This window comes from Aythya fuligula, chromosome 7, assembly GCF_009819795.1.
Source record: "Aythya fuligula isolate bAytFul2 chromosome 7, bAytFul2.pri, whole genome shotgun sequence".
NCBI classification, from domain to species: Eukaryota; Metazoa; Chordata; class Aves; order Anseriformes; family Anatidae; genus Aythya; species Aythya fuligula.
In genome coordinates, this window is record NC_045565.1 from 9,935,854 (window position 1) to 9,954,793 (window position 18,940).

The 18,940-nt window shown below is 42.4% G+C and overlaps 1 protein-coding gene across 1 annotated transcript in view; it reads right to left on the reverse strand.

Annotated features, from left to right (window-relative positions):
- Positions 1-4,520, reverse strand: part of CDHR1 (cadherin related family member 1) — a 43,161-nt gene extending 38,641 nt beyond the window's left edge. The window contains exons 1-2 of the mRNA XM_032191732.1: positions 4,460-4,520; positions 3,610-3,705 (exon numbers count right to left, since the gene is read on the reverse strand). Coding sequence (XP_032047623.1) covers positions 3,610-3,705; positions 4,460-4,520 — 157 coding nt within the window. The remainder of the gene's footprint in view (positions 1-3,609; positions 3,706-4,459) is intronic.
- Between the last annotated feature and the right edge of the window lie 14,420 nt (positions 4,521-18,940).

Sequence of the window (18,940 nt, forward strand, 5' to 3'; positions counted from 1 at the left end):
AGGCCTTATGAGTATGCTTCAATCCCTTGCTTTGCAAGTCTCGTCAATGTCCCACTGTGAAGGCTTACAGGATTAACGAGGTAAGATGAGGAAAACAACCTGATATAACATCTCACACATGCCGTAAGACCACGATTAGTGGCATTTTATATGTACAAAGAGAGCTCTTTGCAAACAGCTCATCACTGAACAACCCCACCTGCCCTGTGGGACAGTCCCACAGACCACAACTGCTATGTCAGATCCTAACTTTTCCCATTCTTCCATGTGCTGCTGGAAGGGGCTGCTGTTCCGGCCCTTCTTACATTGTCTCACGCTCTCTGCAGCTTTAAATGGGATCTGGAAATGCACAGGCAATTTCAGGCTTTCACACAGAAACAGCAATTGCTTTCTTTATGATAACTTATGCCATAACGTATATAACCTGATAGACCACAACTACGTGCAAGTAGGCAAAACACCACAGGGGAAATGAAGGTCAAGTAAAAGATGGTTTGAGCATGAAAATGTGTTTTTCTTGAATTTGCTGCGTTCTTGCAGCAGTATCATTTCAATTTCTCTTTCTACAGTCACTCAGAGAAACCATCATCTCCTTTCGGTGCTCTGAAACACCGCATGCCCCCTGCCTACAGATGCTGGGGATCTTAACTAACACACAGCACCGCCAACTGCTTGTCATCTCAGCAGCGCCAGCCTATAAAATTTCTGGAGGCTTATTAAAGCCGCTGTTGATGGCATTGCTCACATCAGACGCTGGCTGCTGCTGAGGCACAGCCAAGAAAGCTTTTCCTGCCTATGCTCCAGCTTCTAGGTAAGCACAGAGAAGACCAAACACCAACCCACCCTGTTTTGCAGCACCCAAACCAATGCTGAGTGAAGCCATTCAGAACCAAACCTACAAAGGTTTTAATGCCCCTGCTTTGTCACCGATCATCCTGCTCGGGACTGAAAGATGACTGGTGGAGCACGGATGCTTGGGATTGTGCACAGACATGGGAGACCAGAATCCTTCTCCTCCTTCCAGAGAAAGAGCAAGGCAGAGGGAGGAAGAGCAACAGCGTGAGATCCCTCTCAAGGAGCAAAGCTAAATCACGGCAGGCACCAGAGCACTGAAGTGCCAGCACTCTTCATGCTCTGCTCTGGGAGCCCCCTGCCAAACCATCCCTGAGGACTGCCTGTGCTGACGTGAGCTGCGGGTAGCAGCAGTTTGTGTTGAGCAAGCCCCAAGTAGCTGTGTCCCAAGGGCATTTCCCCAAGTGCTTTCAGCAGAGAGGATCCTGCAGTACTCAGAGCTTTTAGGCAAGGTGCCCTGAGAACTACAGGCCAAAAAAAAATACTTGCAGCTGCATGGCAAAGCCAGCACACAGGGACTCCTCAAAAGCAAGCTCTTTTCTTCCTTTGGCAAAGGCTTCTCTAGGTCCTTTGCAAAAGTGTGAACTCAGCAACTCCTGATCCTTCACCTCAGCAAAACACTTCTGGTAGCACCTTTGGAGATTTAATCCACAAGTTGCTTCTCTTGTCTCTTAAAGTACATTTATAGAGCAGACCAGAAGTACAGGCTAGCCAATGTAAATACACTCTGGCCAAAGCCAGCGAGCATGAGAACCAGCAGCATGACACATGGAGCAGCTTGAGCTTTACCACAGCTGCAACCAAAGCAGAAACACCCCGGGGAGCTCTGTGCACCTCGCCTGGTTGCTGTGTTACCACAGCACAGGTAGCAGCCCAGTGTGTATTTGCCTACCCTGCTCAGGCTAGCTGCCCGTATACTAACACGCTGCTGTTCTGCCATCTAGGCATGCACACGCTCCTCTTTTGCCCACCTGCAGCCCCGGACCAGCTGCACGGTGTCCCAGCACTAGAAAATCACCGGCACAATCCACTGCTGCGGGGAGTGCTGTCACCTGAGCAGGACTGTGGCACTGCAGACCTACTAGGAGGGACATCTCTGGCTGTGCCGCAGCTCTGTGCCATTTTCAGCTCCCCACCTCCACACTGGAGGCCCCAGCAGTGGCAGGGCAAGGCTGATGCTCTGTAGGTGCCTGCGAGCTGGCACCACACCAGGGGATGGCAGGCAAAAGGCAAGTGACTCAAATTACTGCCCGCGGTTTGAGGGGCAGCAATGGCAAATGTCACCCCAAACAAACCGGATCAGGGGTCCCATTTTGTTTCAGCAAGCATCCAGCCTTACCAGCCTTATCTACACTAACAGACAGGCAATTCCATGGGCCATCCTTGGTCCAGCACACAGCAGAGCTGTCCTCATTGCTAAGGTAGAGCAAGCGTGGCTTCCGGATGAATCCGGGCAAAGGTAGGGCGCTAATCACAGCCTCTGGCTTTTGCAGGTGCCACTACAACACTGTTGGCCTTCAGCCGAGGTTTCCACTTGAGCTTGACTGAGCTTATAGTGAAGCCCTGCTGCATCATAAGCAAGCTCGCCTCAAGTTAAGCCCCTAGATGCGTCATTTCTACACTGTGTGCTGCTTTCTCCCCCTCCTCCTCTCTGGCTGAACAGCGAAAGAAGTCACTGCCTCCCAACCATCCCCTCCTCACCCCCCAACATGCCCAGCATGGATTGTGGCTGGCATTTACACCACTGGATCCAAAACAGAGGTCTGGAGCAAACCTCAAGCAGCCACTTCTCCAAGTGATGAGTGCCATGGTCATGTTTAGGATGACGAAGGCACTGGTGTTGGACTTCCAGGAGAGACTGTGCCCTCTGGATCCTGCCCTCTGGATCCTGCCTGAGACGGGAGGTTTGGGGGTACACCCCTTCCTGCATCTCTCTCATCTTTGCACAAGGCTGATAATAAATGGGTGCTTTGGTGCTCAATTTGCAATAGCTAAATACTTTTCTCTACCTGCAACAGCTACAGACAACCCAGGGAAAATACTACACAAAACCTCAGCACTACATTTGGAAAAAAGGTGGTCTTCATCACTGTGATATATTTTATATTAAATTTTTTTTAGATGTTAGGAAATTGTTCTTTCCCCAAGGAAAATGTTGATTATAAATCATCTTTTTCTTTTTTTTTTCTTTCTTTTTTTTTTTTTTTTTGTTACAAAAGCATAAATACACCTGCCTTAAAATATTCAAAGTTGAAAAATGTACCAGTTTTCTAATTTTCAGTAAAACAAAACTATAGAAGTGATTTTTAAAAAAACAGATTTAGACAAAGCAATTTTCACTCCAAGTAGAAACATTTTCTACCATTTGTACTGTAAGCCTGAAAAATGTGATAACTTTAAAGAAAATCATGCTTCTGATACTTTTCAATGTATAGTTTGCTTTTATCAAGGCTGATAAAATTATTAGCAACTATGCTTTCTTATAAACATTCATAGAATTGATGAGAAGATCCCAAAGGTCTGTGCTCTGATGCTGTGAATAGATTCATGGATCAAGAAAAGGGAAGCTAAATTTCATGCTTTAAATTACAGCTACAATTCAAACATGTCATTTTAAATTGAGACCAATTAAATGCTTGAGAAAAAAATATGCAAACCCACAGTATACAACAGTGCCTGCGACAAAACATATGTTGCTAATCAAAAGAGCAAACAGCTCCAGTTTCACAATATAAACATATTCATGTTAATACTGACCAACAGGTGTGTCCTCTGAAAGGCTGAGAAGTGCCATGTTCCCATTTGTGCTTCTGGCTCCATTGTCAAAGAAATAGGGGGCATAATTTGCCTGAACTGCAATCAAAACAAAACAGAAGCCAAAGAAAAGCATTTCATTGGTGGCAGTTATCTAGCTTTGTTAACTGACTTTAATTAAACAAGAACTGACAAACACAAAACGATATCCAGTTGCTGCAGTGGACTTTCTGAATTGGATCTGTACAAATATTTCACATAAAGTGACTTCTGCATGCTACTGTGCCAAAATTCACACAGCAGCAAAAAGAGAAGGAGAGCATATAAAAAAACACTACCATAAGCACATCAAGTAGCAGGATCTCTAAGAAATCTCAATCAGATCCAGACATTTTCATTGCAAAATTAACCTTTTCAGCTTGCAATGACTGTACGCCTCTCCCCTATGCTACACACATGAATCTGAAACTTTTCCAGTGCCTTGGTACTTCACACAGTATTCTAAACACATTCTGCCTTAATATTATGCCTACTGCAGGAGCAATTAGCCATAATTAAATTGTTACTTACTTGCTGCCAGACAACAGCAAAGTTTAAAAAACAAAACAAAACAAAACAAAAAGCATGTTAGTTGTCTGTCTACTGACTGACTGTAAGAGATTCAAAATAGCCCGTTTGAAATAAAAGTACAAGTACAAATATATAAGCACAGAGGGTATCAATTCACAGGGGTCAGCAGCTGCCACGGAAAATATTTCAGGACAACATGACCACATCAGTAAGGATCACTACAGGATTTAAGGTTATGCCCGTATCCTCCTATATTTTTATTTAAAGTGATTATTGTACTCACCCAGGCACACGTGCACCAAACTGAGGAATAAGGAGGGGGTGAAATGCCTTACATGCTTCATCCCACCGAAGAAAGGGCTAATTTCTTCTCTGTTTCAAGGGTTTTGTTTATTTATTTTTTCTCTCAAAGGTCCAGGAAAGCGTCCTTCAGACTGTTGTAGTGGAGAAATGTGCAAGAGGCAGTAACAGATGCTAAGATGTTAAGCGGATGACACGTCTTAATTTCTGAGGAATTTAAAGCAGCTCCTTCCTACCACCTAATTAGACCAATTACTTTGCAGGGAGCTGTGGGACTCATTTCTAAGACAAGATTTGGAGGAATCAGTGTAACTCTCACAGGTTCTGCTGTTAGCTCTGTATTTATGCTGTCCAAATGCGAAAGTCAGAGAGAAAGCAAATCTGAAAGTTGTTTCCTTTCTGAACTCTATCTTTAATGCTCTAAGCCAGTCTTCTGTTTCTGAGAGCTAGAAAAGGTTGTCTTTACCTTAGATTTGGTAATTGTGAGAAACTACAGAAAAAGAAAATATAACACTAGCAGCAAAGAGTAAATACCTTTGTAACCATTTTAAAGGAAACAACCACATTTATGATAGCTAATCTGTTTTTTAAGATACAAAACAGACAAAATTGCATACTAAAAATGCAGAAGTCAAATATTCCTTTTGCAAGCTGGCCTCATCAAAATGCATGTGTTTCTGAAAACATCTATTATATTCAGTAAACAATTTTTAACCAACACACCAAAAACATCTCACGGAAAAAACTTCATGCAATAGCTTTTCTGCACCACCTTGTTTTGGTTTTCTGCACATAAAAGGTGTCTGCACTAATTTAAAACATATTTACCATCCAATAAATAAGAGAGCTAAAGAAACACCCAGCCTAGGAAGTTGTTCACAGCAAAAGCTTTGGGCTGCTTAAAAGGAACTTGATCAGTGGTAATACCTCCAGTCAGGGGGATCTTTACACAACGGTTTAGCTGTTGACCTGAGGAAAAGCACTTGCCCTTTAATGCTGCGTTATCGGAGTGCTTTTTTTTTTTTTTTTTTTTTTTTAATTGACAGCGTTCATGAAAGAAACACTTGAGAAATGAGCCAAAGAGCGCCCCACTGCAGTCCTGTTCAATGTAACAGGAGTTACCCTTTCTTCCTGGCACATTGGAAGGATTTACACTGGTGCTGGCTGCACCCAGTAGGACTGCTGACGTGATAGGTGCCAGCTCCAGTGGCCGGGCAGCCCTGTACCCGCAGGGAGGGCTGCAGCAGAGCCACTGCTGTTGCAGAGTACTGCAGGAGTATCTGATGGTGCTGCTGACCCCTCAGGGCCTTCTGATGGTCAGAGGCCAACCCTATGCCCGCAGAGCCCCTTGGCCATGTCAAGTGTGTATGCCCCACGTAACTCTGTGGGCCTATGGTGCTCCTCGGATCTCTCTGCTGGCCAAACATGTCAACTATAAGGCTCCCAGAAAGGCAGAATTTAAAGTTTCATGAAAAATATTAACAGAACTCACCATCCATGGTTGAACTTGACAGAGAATGGCACAAAGAGCAAAAGCCTAGAAAAGCTCTAGAATATTTTAGACAGATTGATGAAGGCTAGGTACATCAGTGAGCTTCAACCATGACAATCCAGATACAAATCCTGGCTCAGTACAGCACTAAATTGCTGCCTGCCAGAAGCTTGAAAGTTAAACCAGTGGGAAAACAAAACAAAACAAAACAAAACACGGTTGCTCTGCCTTTGTCATCTTGCTCCTTTCCTAACTCCCTCTTACAAGATCAGACCTGTTGTGTGACTCTGTATGGCTACTCTTACACAGCAGCATTTGCAAGATCTCCACATCAAACCACTGTGTGACTTTTCCAGTGGTTTGCAAAGCTCAGTGCAACCTGCAGCAGGCAGCTAAGAAAAACAAATGTGTATTATCAGTGTATTTAAATTCACAATATGGTGACTCAAAGCTGAAAACTGTGTGGGAAGGGGTACACATAAAGAAGACACAAATCTAAGCCCGTTACAGATTTAACCATGCTGCACCACTGCGAACAATAATACTGAACCACTGATAAAAATAATAAAAAAAAAAACATACTTGCACGGTGCCCCCAAAGAAATATCTCTTAAACTTCCTCTCAGCTGCCACCTCATTCTGGAATTGATAACACACCTTTTACTGCAATGTTTTCATAGGAAAAGTGATGGTGAGCCCTTGCCAAAGTTAGTAGCTGTCTGTTCCCCTGGCTGCATCCCCATGGGATCTAAATCTCTAGGGCCTGTATCTAAGGAAGCAAAATGTCTTGTTCCTCCTGAATTTCAATGAGTTTGAGCTCTTAAATCCTGTAGAATTTGAAAACTCAGCTAATATGTTTTTATACACATACAGATAATACAGCTGGGTAGCAAGAATCAGATAATATTTTTTTTTTCTTGTCAGAAAATACTCTTGCTTTAAGCTAGCACAAGGAACCAGGCTGATATTGATTAATTTATGCTTTGGGAAGAAAGGGTGCCAGAAGGAGTTTCAGGAGAATAATGTTTGTAGGAATGGCAGGATCCCACTCTATGTAGAATAAACCTTCCATTTCATATAGAGTACTGAGTAGCAAAAATCAAAACAGAAGAATGAAATGCACCCCTCTGATCTGAACCAGTCTGTTTCCCAAGCTGTTTTGTTTGTTTACTTCTCAGTAGGCAAATAAATCTAGAAAGGTTCAAAATTTTCAGAACCCAAGTTCTGGGTTTGGGTCACTGACCAGCAGTATCTACAAGCGCTTGTTGGACTACCTGAATTTTTACTAAAATAATTCAGGAAAAAAACTAACCACATACAAGCCCCTGCCTGCTCCTGCCCTCTTAACTTTCTGAGCTTTCAAGAATCCAGGGTACAAGAGGAGGGTACAGTTGTGCCCTCCATGGGTGCCGCTGTGGAAGACCAGGGGAAGAGACAGTAGAAGACACTGGGGACAACTGCTTCCAATGGCCTTCACTTGGAAAGAAACAGCACAGGACCACAACCCCTCACACTAGACAGCGATACCAACGCTGAGCTCAGTGGGACCTCTGGGTGCAGGAGGTGGCCAGTTCGCAGCTGGCAAAGAGCAAGTGCATCTCTCAGTCAGAAGCACCCAGCTGGCAATCACTGCCACCTGTGCTGGCAGCCTGAGCAGAGGGCAAAGACCGAGCAGGCATGGAGATAAATTACGCTTTCTGTATTGTGGGTGGCCCTTCCACCTCAGAGCAATCATCTCACTGCTGCTGACCTGGGAGCACCTGCTTGGCATATCAATGTGAGGTTTTCACTGAGTTGCCTTTCAGTCAGTTTTTGGATGCTTACATACATACAGAATTTAAGAATGAGAGAAAAATAAAATAAAATTAAAAAAAAAATAAATAAATTATAATCTGCTGCCTCACTTTGCTTTATATAAACTATGTACAGTCTTCAGATTTTATGCCTGCCTCCATTTGAGTTAACCCCCGTTATAAACTCTGGACAGTTTTGCTAAGTATTGAAGTCCACATTTTATGCAAGTCATGCTCCAGCTACTCTTTTTCCTACGCTTGTCCTCCTATGCTGGCTGCATACAATATTACGGGTTATCCTGGAATGGAATATGTTGCATTTTGTGCACGTGTGTAAATAAATTCAACACAAAAGCACTGCGCACTTCATACAAACTTCAGCATGTGCAGAAAGAGTCCAAATTACACTCTGGCTTCCAGTCCCTAAATCAGATGCGATAAGGAGCTGTGGGAGTTATCAGTGATTTCTAGAGGCATTTTACAGAGAGTGATTCACTTAGAATTGCTCGATGAAATGGCTGTGAAGAAGACAAATGGAGCCTAAGTCATTTTCAAGACCTTTCTTAAAATTCTCCCTATTTTCACATCTTCAGATGTGATAGGAGGATTCTTAGCTATGAAAGCAAAGGAAGTGGAGAAGGGTGGGCCTGTGACACACACAACAGGTGAGGCAGACACCCTAACAGCCCTGAGTTTGACACAGCTATAACCACAGCTGGGCCATTTCTTGCACGCTGGAGGCTCAGTTCACTAGCAAGTCCCACAGTGCACTGTGAGCGAGAGTTGTTCAAACTGTTCTCAAAATGTATTAACAGCAGCAGAACTGCTAAGGAGAAGTAAGTGTAAGAGTTGCTTGGATCTTTTCTCTCTGGCTGGAACCTGAGCAAGTGGTGTGAGGGCTCTTTCTTTCAGCAGAGCTGATAGTGGATGGTTGAGAGCTCATAAGCAGATAGCTGAGAAAGTTAAACATGCAGCTCCCACTACACACAAAACAACATTAAAAAGTCTTGCCGGGTTGAAACCACATTGCTTCTCCCCCTCAAAATCCACCCCCGAAGGACAGAGATAATTTAGATTGGGGCATCACCACTCTTCACCAACATGCATTACTACAGAGTACAAGTGACAGTGCTGGAAATACAGGAACAAGTGTTGATAACTATTTCTGATGACTGTTTTCAGCAGCAGAGAAGTTCACATTAACCAGCTTTGCATTCTCCTGGCACAGCATCAAGTTTTCTGTCTGGCTGCTGAAAGAAACCATGGGAAGTACACAGGGATCTTGCAGCAAAGGAACCTGAGCCACTCACGCTAGCGTTTCATAGTAAGAATAACAAAAGACAAGCAGTGCTGCCTTTATGGTAGTTAAATCTAATCAGATGCATGCTTTAGACCATGGCAATTGGAGAGCTTGGCTGTGATCACCAAACTCCAATCCTCCCTGTTGCCAGAACAAATTAGCCACTTCCTGTAAGAAGTTCAGGTTATTTTGATGCATCTCAAATACATTTGACATATAAAGTAATAAATATAGCAAGAAACTTCCCACATTTTCCACATGGATAGCAAGTCTAAGAGCGCAGGTACACAATCTAACACCTGTGAAAATGACTTTATAATCCTGACCTAATCTGAGGGTGAGAGCTTTTTTCTATAAAGGTATTTATAAGGAACTAAAGCTGGAAGTCTGCTTGCAGTAAAACCATTTACTTGTGTTCACTGCTACTGAAAAGGTAGAAGGAGAAAGCTTGAAGTCTTGTTCCAGTAACTGACAGCAATGTGTTCTTAATGAGGTTACAAGCCAGAACTTGGAGGAGGAAATACTTGTGCTGTCCAAGCATGCACAGACCAAGATCAGGTTATGGAGGTTCTGTATGGTCAGTATTTCAGAAGGTATAAATAAGGACAGATTTGCCTGTCTCCTCGAATTGACTGATATGGTTGAGTCAGAACAGAATCTTTTCTTTCTGGGGGGCTGTTTTAAATGCCAACCTCTATATATACATCTAAATAGAACCTATTTTCATTCTCTGTACTTACTGGACATCTGATAGCATTTCTGCTTGGCACAAACTTTATAAAGTTTGAGAACTCACTGTACTGCATCAGGAACCAACAAAAGGTAACCAGGTAGCTGGGCAAACACACCAAGGTAGGAGATACTGGTGTAGGGACAGGCAGTACCCAGGGCTCCATAGGACAAAGTGGTCTTAAAAACAGTAATGCTATTCTGTGTGATCAGACAGTCCTCCTGTCTTGCATATCACAAGCAGTTAATTCCATGCTACAGTTTCATACAATGTAAGGAAAACAGAAGGAGAATAGTCACCAAACATCCAGCAGTGTTAGCATTTCCACAGTGACTTTCAAACAGGTATCAAAATGCTTCCTTCTCCCCTCCCTGGATAGATAAATGCAGGCATAAGGAGACTGTATTTTCATCCCCTAGGAAAAAATCTCACAGACACTTGCCTGCATAATTTATCACAAATTATAGTCATTGACTGTGTGCAAATTCCTAGGAAGAGGAAGCAACACTCCCAGAGCTTCATCTCAGATACGGCTCCTCCTGGCTGCAGTCTGCCAAGGGGTGTTTGTATGTTTGCAAAAATGGCACTGTAGATAACTGGGAAAGGAGAACAATTGTCATGGCTAAAGTTCCTGCTAAGCCATTTTAGTAGCTTAGAGGCTCTTAAAGAGCACTGAAAAATCCATTTACTATTCAGTAACCATGATCCTTTCCTCTCCTATCACTCTCCTCATTTTGTTTTGACAAGGATAAAAAAAAGAACAATTAGGCCCTAGAATATCCAGGTATATTTAGATAGCCTATATTCACTTCAGCAGCATGATCACTGATAGATGTAGTGCCAAGGAGCATGACAGATCTGTGTGAAGGATGCCATTTAGCAGCAGACAGAGAATCCAAGTTATTTGCGGAAAAACTACAATTGTTCATTGTTTTGCCTGTAAAAAATGTAGATATATCCGAGTTTGTGCAGTTAGTGTGTGAATAATGAATGAATTAAGATTTTATAGTTTACTCAGTGTGGCTGAGAAAAATAACAAAACTTGTCAAGGCAGAACAAGGAAATGCTTATGTTTGCTCCATAAATCTTCTGGCTGGTGTGCACACCAAGGACATCGCTGTATGGATGCCCTGCTTACAAGGCAGTGCTATGACTAGCTGAATCAGAGGATTTATGAAAGTTAAATATATTTCTTTCATTGTCATGCATAACCAAAGTCTGCTGCTTACTATAGGAAATGCACAAACACAAAGACCACAGCTGAACTACAGCCCTGGCTAGGAAACATTTCTAGGCCGCAAGAGCACCTCAGCTACAGCAGCTGGGACAGTGCTTGGATCTTACTCAGGTAAGTGTGTGGCACCACAGTTGTAGACAGGTCTGCCTGTGACCAGCTGGTGGGGACATTGGTATGTGCCTTTGCTGAGCTCAGTGGGGAATCCCACCGCTCAGCAACCCTTGAAATATACCATGTGCTGAGGTACCTACCTTGTTAGGGTCTGGGAGATCCAGCTGGCCAGGGGGCACCGCAGCCTTCACCTGCCATTGCTAACAAGAAGTAATCTGAGCAACCAGAGTCTTGCATCAAAGCTGTGCTTGTCCTTAACCCGAAAGACTAGAAAACAAGGTGTGTTTCAGAAGAGGCCTAAACACTCAACTTTGAAGCAATATACCTTACCTCAAAACCACACGTAACTATCACTCCATTTCCACGTACACTTTCTAGTAATTATCTAGCCTTTGGCTGGAGAGATTTCAGACAGTCTGTAGCTCTCTAAGTGTATTGGTTCTCAGAGTTTTCAAAGCAAGCAGTTACCCCTGGCGAGAGGCCAGAGGTTGGCTCTTCGTACTTACTAGCTCTACCTAAAAGCCCTGTGTTCTTACCTTTTCCTCCCACACCTTCAAGTACTTTATCTCAAAGCACTGTGGTTATCACTATTTTTTTTTTTACAACCTATTAGTAAAATCAATAGAACTATATAGCAACAATCTCAACAACAGATGTTAATTTGAGGAATAAATAATATATCTGGGAACAGATTTCCACATCTGATAACTGAGATTACATTGATCCAAAGTTATTGCAGTGAAGGCTGAAATACAAATTAAATAATAGAAAAATCCCTACTCATCCCATGACTTTGAGACGATTACATGGTGCCTTGAAACAGAGATGCTCAAGTCCTGTAACAGAAGCTGTTTCTGGTACAAAAAATGATGCCTGGAAATAGTCAATGCAATGCTGCACCGTTTTATATCATCTTATTGACAATGTGCAGTTCTTTTGGTCTTGTGGACAGAAATTAATGGTGTCAAATTATAATAGTTCAGCACGAGGAAAAAAATTTGAGGAAATTCAGACAACAAAACCATTCTGAGGTAAGATCCCACATAAATAAAGAACGGGTGGGTGACTATCAGCCCAAAGAGACAAAAGATGGCTTTTCCAGTTGTTGAGGTCAGTCAGTGAAGAAGTCCTGGTATCAGAAACTGTAAAATCATGCCTGGGAACAGAAAAAAGGCTAATATCAACCACATATCCTTCTTTGCTAGATATAACTTCAACTCAAATATTTTTTCTTTCATCATCCAATCATCTGATGATTTTTACAGAAAAATGTTAAATATACACTAGTACTGCTTACTAAGACAAAGGAAGATGCTTAAGTGTTTAATCTTGGTATATTCAAACAACTTCAAGATAAGAGGCAAGTGACAACTATCATCTTTTTTTTTTTTTCTCAAGTAATGAAAAGTTGATAACTGAAAAGTTAGTAAAAACAAAGGGAATGCTTTAATGAGGGACTTGCAGACACTGCTGCATGCTGTTGTGTTTCTCTGATAGCATCTGTAAACAGATGGACTTCACTTTAAATTTTTTTCATGAAAACATCTTTATTCCCAGGCCTATCTATCTCTTAGGCAAAATTCTGGGATACAAATGGGTTTTAGCATTACTCAGTGAACATGCCACACAGCTAGCCATATGACACGGGGCTCTGCAACAAGACAAATGGGAAGCTTTGTCTTGAGAACCTGCCTAGCGAAGACAATATTTTCCAGTGCACTCCAGCTTAGAATGCCAAGGGTCTGATTCTAAGAGCATCTAGGATTTGATCCTAAGGTTGGGATCAGTGCTGATGACCAAACATCATAGAAACCAGCAGAAAAGCACTCTTCTGCCAGTGACAGATCTTAAATGTCATCTTGCCCATCAGCTGAGGGAAACCCTATTGCTGTTTAGCATTTGGATTATTGTTTGATCTTATTAACCAAGATCTGTTATTTGCTTTGAGCGTGCTACACTTATCACAAATGTGATAACATAGTTAGAAGGTTGTACATGTGCCTTGTAGTAGACAGTTGATCACAATCATCTGTTGAGCAGGCATTTTTCTGCACATAGACTTCCATACATATGATAATGAATGCCTCCTGTGAGGTCTAAATTCTGTCCTGCGAGCATCTGTGCTGTACTGCCAGCTGCAACTAAACAGCTCTTGAACTTAGTGTGCCCAATGCAGTTAGAGTCTGACTGTCGCCAAACTGAACTGTTGGTTTGTCAGTGTCTTGCAATTACAGGGATTTTTGTGGGTGTGCCAGGCTGCACAAGACAGACAAGTCATGTTCAGTTCAGGATCTCTCGCAGGCACGAAGTGACCTGATTTCTCTGATTATGCTTTCAGAGACTGACCAGATGGCACTGAGACAGTAAGGTGCTTATCCTACAGCAAATCTCTGGCCTTAGTCATTCCCTTGTGGACCATCAACCTGAAAATATGGAATTAAATCCCCAACACCTGAAAATATTCATAGCCACGTCTCTGAAACACAGATAAACAAGGAGTAACTGAAGGGCTGAATGATGGCAAACCACACCAAGACACTCTTTCTAGCAGAGACTCAGAACAGAAACAATTTTGGTGAATTTCTTCATGGCCTGCTCTAAGATTAAAGGAAAGTATGATGACTGTAGTGGACCTGAAAGCAACTCAGACAACCATCCAATGCCCAACATAAGCCTTACCATGCTAAATGGCTACTGGGAACCAAAGACACACATTGATTGGAATCAACACTCTTGTGCACATCATTTAATGTGTTTTGAAGTAGGGCTCTGCGTTCCCCACCAGCATTTAAACAAATAAATGCTCGAGTCCTACAGAGAAGTTAGTGACAGAGACAACTGCTCAGATCTAACGAAGAAAAGCTCATTTGATGCAAAAGAAAAAAAAAAGACTGATGTGTAAGAAGGTCTTCCTCTCACCTTAACTGAGAAGAAGTAGTCATGGCTAAACTTAAGCCCAACTCTTCTTTAAGCAAAATTCAGTCAAAAGTAGGTAGAATCCAATCTGCATTCACCATCTGGCAACACTGCTAGATCTGCCTTGGAGGTTGCAGTTGCTGGACAAACCTGAATCAAGTGACAGATTTTCAGATTTGATTCAATTAACACTTAAATCACCAGGAGTCTTCCACTCAGCTCTATCAAGCATTTCTTCATAAGAGTATGCAAACCCGCAAGAGCAAAAGTTTTTTTCATGTTTTCATGTGTCAGATGACTTTATTATCCACAGTGACATTGTCCATACAGGATTTTGGTTTTCCTTAGCAGATGCAATCACAAAAAGTTGCGAGTGTCCCATACTTCAGATTAACAGAAATTCTCCAGAGCTAAAATCCTGAATTCAGCTACACCCGGACCCTTATAGCAGTTGTGGGCCAGACAGTCTAGAGGGCTGAAGAGCCAACAGCAATAGTCCCATTACACTTTTGAGGGTCATAAAATTTTATGTTATTTGTACAAATTACACCTTCTGATATGCACTTTGAAGAAAAAACCCATGAACTGCCTGTGGCCCCACATTCCCCCTGTCACGGGTGATCATTTCTCCTGTGCCCTGACAATTCAGTCACAGTACTATACAAGACAGACTGATTTGGTGTCAGCTGAGGGTATTAATCTCAAAACAAAGCGAGGGGCCACCTGGCTCACTTAGTTGAGAAGGTCAGACCAGGATCCAACATCTATTCTGGCAGGCACAGAGATATGTCAAAATATCTTTATTGGAACTTGAAGGCTGTGCAATTTTCATTCTTGACAGCCAAACAAACACAGAAAACCACAAGATACAGACAAATGCATTTGTCAGCTTGGGCAAGCTGAATTTACTACTTGATGTAAGCATAGAGCCTGTGTACTTTGAAAAGCCACTGAGTAATATGTTTCTCCTCTGGTAATGCCAAACAAATATACATAGTAGTGAAAGAAAAGCAAGATGAAGAACAGGGGCCTGTAAACAAAGCCATGATCAGATGGTAGCTCTGTTCTACCACACAGGGAAAAAGGTTCAGGAAATAAAAGTCCAATGTTGCTGAGGAAGTACCTGCAGGAGGCTGATGCATGACCTCCTGATACTTGTAGGCCAGGCAAAGAGCCTGTTTGGGCAACAGTCACAATGAGTGGTGAAATAGCTTGAGGAATCCTGCTTTAGTTTGTTCAGTCAGGACTAGGACCTCACAGAAGTAACTTACTTTTGAGTTTGAATAGCCCTCAACCTTACCTTGAGGCTAGTTTGAGAAACTAGGTGAGTAAAAATATTCAAGTACATAGGATGATGTCCCTGCATCCCTCTAAAGACAAAGTATTTCTGTAATAGTGTTGGTGGTCTTTGGGACTTTATGCTTTTGCTGTCAGAACATTTTGCTTGAAGGAGGATTGGAGTGTGGAGCAGACTGTTTGGAGAGTGCGGGGCCAAGATGCAAACATTTAATATCCAAAATACTTTTCACATCTGCTCATCATTCGTGTTCCTGAGATACTTTCTGTGAGCTACAAAAGACAAAAATATGAAACAAATGGGCTTAAGTTCATGTTAGAGAACAGAATCCTCACACCTCTTAGTAATGCTTCGTAAGATATGGCCGTGTTTACAGCTCTGTGTAAACTCCTGATGCAAACATTTAATATCCAAAATACTTTTCACATCTGCTCATTGTTCGTGTTCCTGAGATACTTTCTGTGAGCTACAAAAGACATAAATAAAGTTTGCCCAGAGATTGGCAGCAGAATTATCAAACAGCTCATTCACCAACCTCTTGGCTCAGATCTTGTGAGGATTGGAGGATCCTTTTTAGTCTTGATATGAAAATGCTGTGCATGGTCAGCTCAAAACTAGGAAGATGAGGGTCAGATCTACTTAATCACAAGAGCAGTAAGAAAATAAAGTAATAACAAGCACGTAGGAGTCCTAGAAATTGCTTCAATTGTTCAGTACAATAGAAACACTAACCATGAGAAAGCACAGCCATATGTAAGTGCCCATTAATTTGACTCACAGGAAACACATTTACCTGAAGGTGGTTACAACAGGCATATGACCATCCCCATTCAACTCCCCCAGATTACTAAAGGGCACTGAGACCATCTTTATCATACAGGAAATTACCTCAGGGAAATAGCATTATTCTAAGTATTGAGAGTAAAATTACTATTTTCAAAGTGCTATTTGCCCAAGAGCAGAAAAAGCTTTCCACACCTTGTCACATTCATTAGAAGGAAAGCCAAATTCATAAACCTCCAATTAATTCCGGCTTAAGGACTCACCCTGGGCATAGAAATAGCAGCATATGCAGGAGACAGCTAGAAAAAGGACAGGAGATACCAGAGAAAAGACCCCAGTGACTGCTAATTGTATTAGCAGGGAGCATTTCTCTTTCTCTTTTATTCAGCCCTTTGGTATTATTCTTAACATTTGTTTAATTTCATACTCCAGTGAGTTTTGCTTATTGGCATGATCACACAACTCAAGTGCCTTGAAAGAACAATTGCGTTCTGGCTTCAGGAGGAAAAAAAAAAAATCTGACTAGCCTTACACCTTTCCAGAATGCCTTTTAATAACCAGCCGATGACATTCTTCTGGGAAGTTAAAGAACAGGTGTTTTTCCCTCCCCCACCCCAGACATTAAAATACTTGCCACTGTACTTGAATCTGGTCCTCTGGTCCTTCCCAACTATTGGAATCTAGTTTCTCAACCCTTTCTAAATCATAAGTTCATTCTCGCTTGATAGAAATCCACTTCCAAGTGGATTTTAAGCACTGAGAGCAAATGTTGCAGGAACAAATTCATCATGTGCTTAGCTACAAAGAAAATCCATTTGTCTATATAAAAGAAGTTATTCATATAAAAGGTTAAATATATATATATATACTGATAACTAGAGACAGTAACTTCAGCCCTTCCCCATCTAAAAATGCAGTCCAAAGCGATACAGCCAGCTCTCATCTATCTTGTTTGGGGAGCTAAATCCCTGTTTGGTACAGAGGAACATGCAACTGAAAAAATCCAGTAGCAGCCAGACAGCTTTACCTGTCTCTTTAGACAGCAGGTTAATGTTAACAAGATGAAGGAGCCTGGGGGACTGAGTAAGCATTATTGACTGAAGCCCCTCCCAACTAAAAGAAGAATAGCATACATTCAGGCCCTATCTGTAAAAGGAAGACCCTCAACCAAGTGAAGCACTGTGAGATGTGCTGGCAGGCAGATGCTCTTCTTCACCCTGCTCAGTCTTATTTTAACCGCGGAAGGGGTCCAGGAATCCGCAGAGGGTCTGGCTGAGCACAAGGCTTGCAGTATTTCCTTGTTTGCACTGGCGCCGTCTTGGAAGGCACACCTGTAAAACAAAGATGGAAAGAGAAAATGGGAAGAGATGTTTAATTGGAAGTATGTAGAAAGGTACAAAACATTAGTACCAGAAGCTGAACCATTTATATGGCCAGGCTTCGATTATCAGCAATCTGGAGGGGGCAGAAAAAAGGGGAGGGAGGCATGTAAAAGCAATATTTTTTCTTCATTACATTGCTGGAGATCACCCACTACTTGCAGCCTTTTTTTCCTGTACAGGGAGCACAATCACTGGAAGTATGAATCCTGCTGCTTTTGCAGGAAGCTTCCACAAAGCAGATGTCTTCAGACAGTACTACTCCAGAGCTCAAGTCCCACGGCCAACACATTGCACACCTAGTTGTATTACACTGTTGTCCCCTTACTATCATCACACTTACCTGCTTTCCTGAGAAGCCACAAGCCAACGCTGGCTTGAAACATTTGTTTATTGGGACAGTAATTCTTTATGTTAAAAGGACATAGATCTAGGAAAGCAGGGAGGTTGCCTCAAAGATAAGTAGCCAGTAGGGTTAAATTATCCCCCTTCCTTCAGCCACACTCAGCCTTTGAGTGGCTTTGCAACTTCCCCTAGGCATATGCCTAGCACAGACAGCAGAGTGGAGTAATGCTGAAAAGCAGGTAGTGTGCTTGCCTACAGACTGTGTAAAGCAAGTCATATTCCCCTAGAAAAGAAAGCAATGTGAAAGCACAAGTGACCCAGAAATCTCCTGATAATTAATAATAATAATCATAGAATATCCTGAATTGAAAGGGACCCACAAGGATCATCAAGTTCAACTCCTGGCACCACACTGATCTACCCAAAAATTCAGACCATGTGACTAAGTGCACAGTCCAAACGCTTCTTAAACTCCGACAGGCTTGGTGACGTGACTACTTTGCCATGACACTGGGAAGCCTGTTCCAGTATGTGACCACCCTCCCAGTGAAGAACTTCTTCCTGATGTCCGGCTGGAACCTCCCCTGCCTCAACTTGACACCATTCCTGTGGGTCCTATCACTGGTCACTAAAGAGAAGAAATCGGCACCTGCCCCTTCATGCCCCTTGGGAGGAAGCTGTAGACTGCAATGAGGAAGAAATAGCTATAATAATACCAAACCAAGTCAACATTGTGCATTTCCAGTCCAGAACTGAATATGAAAGAAAACTCTGCTACCTTTAGCTTTGGGCAGCTGCTGTGTTAGGCCTAAGCTTTTATGTTTGTGTCTCAGTAAGAATCAAAACACACTCAGATCAAGCACTGACATATAAGCAGATCTGTAACAGACAAGCAATTGCATGCAACAGACAGGTGGACACTGTATGGAAACAAACATCATTCCTTGACCTAAAAAAGGTTTGGCTGCAGCTTGGGACAGGAGGCGGTTACAGTAAGCAGGCTTGAGAGCTCAGCGAACTAAGGACAGTCTAACAGGGGACAAGTAAAGGGAGGTATTACTGGGTTTGCAGCAGAAGGCGG